The 2,466-nt window shown below is 58.6% G+C and overlaps 1 protein-coding gene across 1 annotated transcript in view; it reads right to left on the bottom strand.

Moving 5' to 3' along the window:
* Positions 1-540: 540 nt before the first annotated feature.
* EAH_00026860 (60S ribosomal protein L37, putative) overlaps positions 541-2,466 on the bottom strand; it is a gene marked incomplete at both ends in the record, with an annotated part of 14,415 nt that continues 12,489 nt past the window's right edge. The window contains 4 exons of the mRNA XM_013396489.1: positions 541-786; positions 1,096-1,592; positions 1,833-2,038; positions 2,260-2,383. Coding sequence (XP_013251943.1) covers positions 541-786; positions 1,096-1,592; positions 1,833-2,038; positions 2,260-2,383 — 1,073 coding nt within the window. The remainder of the gene's footprint in view (positions 787-1,095; positions 1,593-1,832; positions 2,039-2,259; positions 2,384-2,466) is intronic.

Here is a 2,466-nt window from a genome sequence, read left to right as displayed (position 1 = left end):
ATATATATATATATATATATATATATATATAGTTAAAGGCCCTCTTCGTGGTAGACTGCAGTGGGCTTCTCCCTAAGGAGAGGGGTTTGCAAGATTAGTGTTGGAATGCTGTTGGGGCCGCACTCACAGCGAGCTAGCTAGCTAGCTAGCTGGCTAGCTAGCTAGCTAGCCACTCCACACGCTTAGTTTCTAGCCGCTGAGGGGACTCCTAGGATGCAGCTGCCACCTCCTCCAGCTGGCTAGGGAATTGTGCGCAGCTAGCTAGCTAGCCAGCTAACTAGCTAGCTAGTCAGCTAGTTAGCTAGTTAGTTACACATGACTGGTACGGTTCTGCCTATCCAGCTAGCTGCAACTAGCTACTGGGAGGAAGAGCGTCTATCGCGCTGGTTGCTGCTGCTTGCAGCCCCAAATGTGAGTATAAGCCAAAGAAGAAACGCATGCATTTCTTAATAATAATAATTAAAATAATCGTTTGCCTCAAGGCCCTTGCTTATGGAGAACAGACACAGCAAACAAACCCCAAAAACGCAGACCAATCACTCAGGGACGCACAGCAGCAACTGTCTCCTGTAGACACCCCAATAGACCAAAGGGGACAGGTGCATGCAGAGCTTTTGCAAGCAAGTGCGGGGTCCCGTTGCTGCTGCTAGCTGCCGCGCTGGGGGCTATTGTTGCTGCTGCTGCAGCACCTGTTGCTCCTGCTGCTGCAGCAAGATCCTCCAGGAACCGCAGCAGCAGGTCCTTCTGCGGGAAGATCGCGTGCACCCGCAGCAGCAAATCCGACACCTGCAGCAGCAGAGACAGCAGCAGCAGCAGCAACAACAATAGCAGCACAGATACTCATACATAAGCCCAAGTGCCGTTGGCTGCCAATGCAGTGTACACCCCCGGGCCCTGAGGGGCCCCCAGAAGACTCCTAAGGAGCCATAGGGGCCCACGAAGGGGCCCCTAGAAGACTCCGGAGGGGCCCCGAGGGCCCCTGGGGGCCTCAAAGACCCCTGAGGGGCCCCTAAGGTAATTGGGAGGCCCATTGGGGGCCCCTGGGTGTCGTGGATAGGGACTCTGAGCTGAGCTGAGGGACGGGGGGGCCCTCACCGCTTCCTCATGAATGAAGGGGCCCCACTGCACTAGGATGGCCCCTAGGGCCTCTAGACAGGCGCGAGACAACACACACCCACTGGGGCCCCCCAGTAGATTTATCAGATACGCTCTGCTGCTGCTGCTGCTGCTGCTGCTGCTGCTGTTCCCGCTGCAGCGGCTGATGCTGCGCCGACGGATGCTCATTGCTGCCTTCGTGCTGCAGCAGCAGCAGCACCACGCTGCCGGGGCTGCAACAGATGCCTCCTGCTGCTGCTGCTGCTGCTGTTGCTGCTGCTGCAGCTGCTGTTGCTGCTGCTGCGTTAATCCCGGCAAGGCGCAGCTATTCAAATATCGAAAGGCCCCCAAAAGGGCCTCCTGTACGCTCCTCCACGCCAGCCGGCGGAGGCGTTGGAGGGCCTCCTGAGTCAGAAGAGGGGGGCCCCCCAACGAGGAAGGGGCCCCGGGGCCCCTAGGGCCCCCAGGTGTCTCCTTCGGTGTCTCCAAGACAGCATCTGCAGCACATCACAAACCCATCGACACTCCTTTCTTTATTCACCGCCTCTTCTAGACCAACCTTCACATCTTAGGGGCCCCCCAATACCCTACCCAAGGGGGGCCCCAAGACCTTACCCAAGGGGGGCCCTCAATACCCTACCCAGGGGTGGGCCCCCATGGGGCCCCCAAGACCTTACCCAAAGGGGCCCCCTGGGGGGCCCCCCTCAGCACCGCCGTAGTGTTCCCCGCAAACTCACCCGACATTAAACGGAGCCAACCAAAGACAGCTCGGATAAGCCTCGGCAGCAGCAGCACCACACTGAGGGGACATGCAGCTTCCTCTCCTGCTCTTAGGGGCCCCTGGGGGGCCCCTGGGGGCCCCCGCGGGGCCCCAGGCAATGAGAAGACGGGTGTCGGAGGGGCCTCAGTACCCAAGAGGACTGCGATGTGCTCAAATACAACCCTGAAACAAACAAACCCCCAAAACCCTAAACCCTAACCGTAAACCCTAGCCTTGTACACCCTAAACCCTAAACCCTAAAACACTACTCCATTAGAAGAGCGAAGGCACCAACTCTACACCTCTAGGTAAAGCAAGCCCCAAACCCTAGTAGGTCGCTTGAACCCTTGCAAAACTTCCTAGACGCTAAACCCTAAACCCTAAACCCTAAACCCTTAGAGTACCCGTATATTTCGAGGGCGCACTGCGCGCTGCCGAGCCAAACCCTAAGGCGGAGGTCGTCATCTAACTGGGGGCCCCCTTCTTGCTGCGTGAGAGGGGGGCCCCCCGATGCTTCGGGGGGGGCCCCTCGAATTTGGTTGCAGCGGAGACGCGGAGACCCCAGTGCCTTCACAAGGGTCCCCAGGGGCCCCCAAGACGTCAGCGAGTGC

The sequence above is a fragment of the Eimeria acervulina genome, genomic scaffold, assembly GCF_000499425.1.
Source record: "Eimeria acervulina Houghton genomic scaffold, Eah_scaff227, whole genome shotgun sequence".
Classification (NCBI taxonomy): domain Eukaryota; phylum Apicomplexa; class Conoidasida; order Eucoccidiorida; family Eimeriidae; genus Eimeria; species Eimeria acervulina.
The sequence above is the reverse complement of the archived record's forward strand: the minus strand, read 5'-3'. Positions and strand labels throughout refer to the sequence as shown.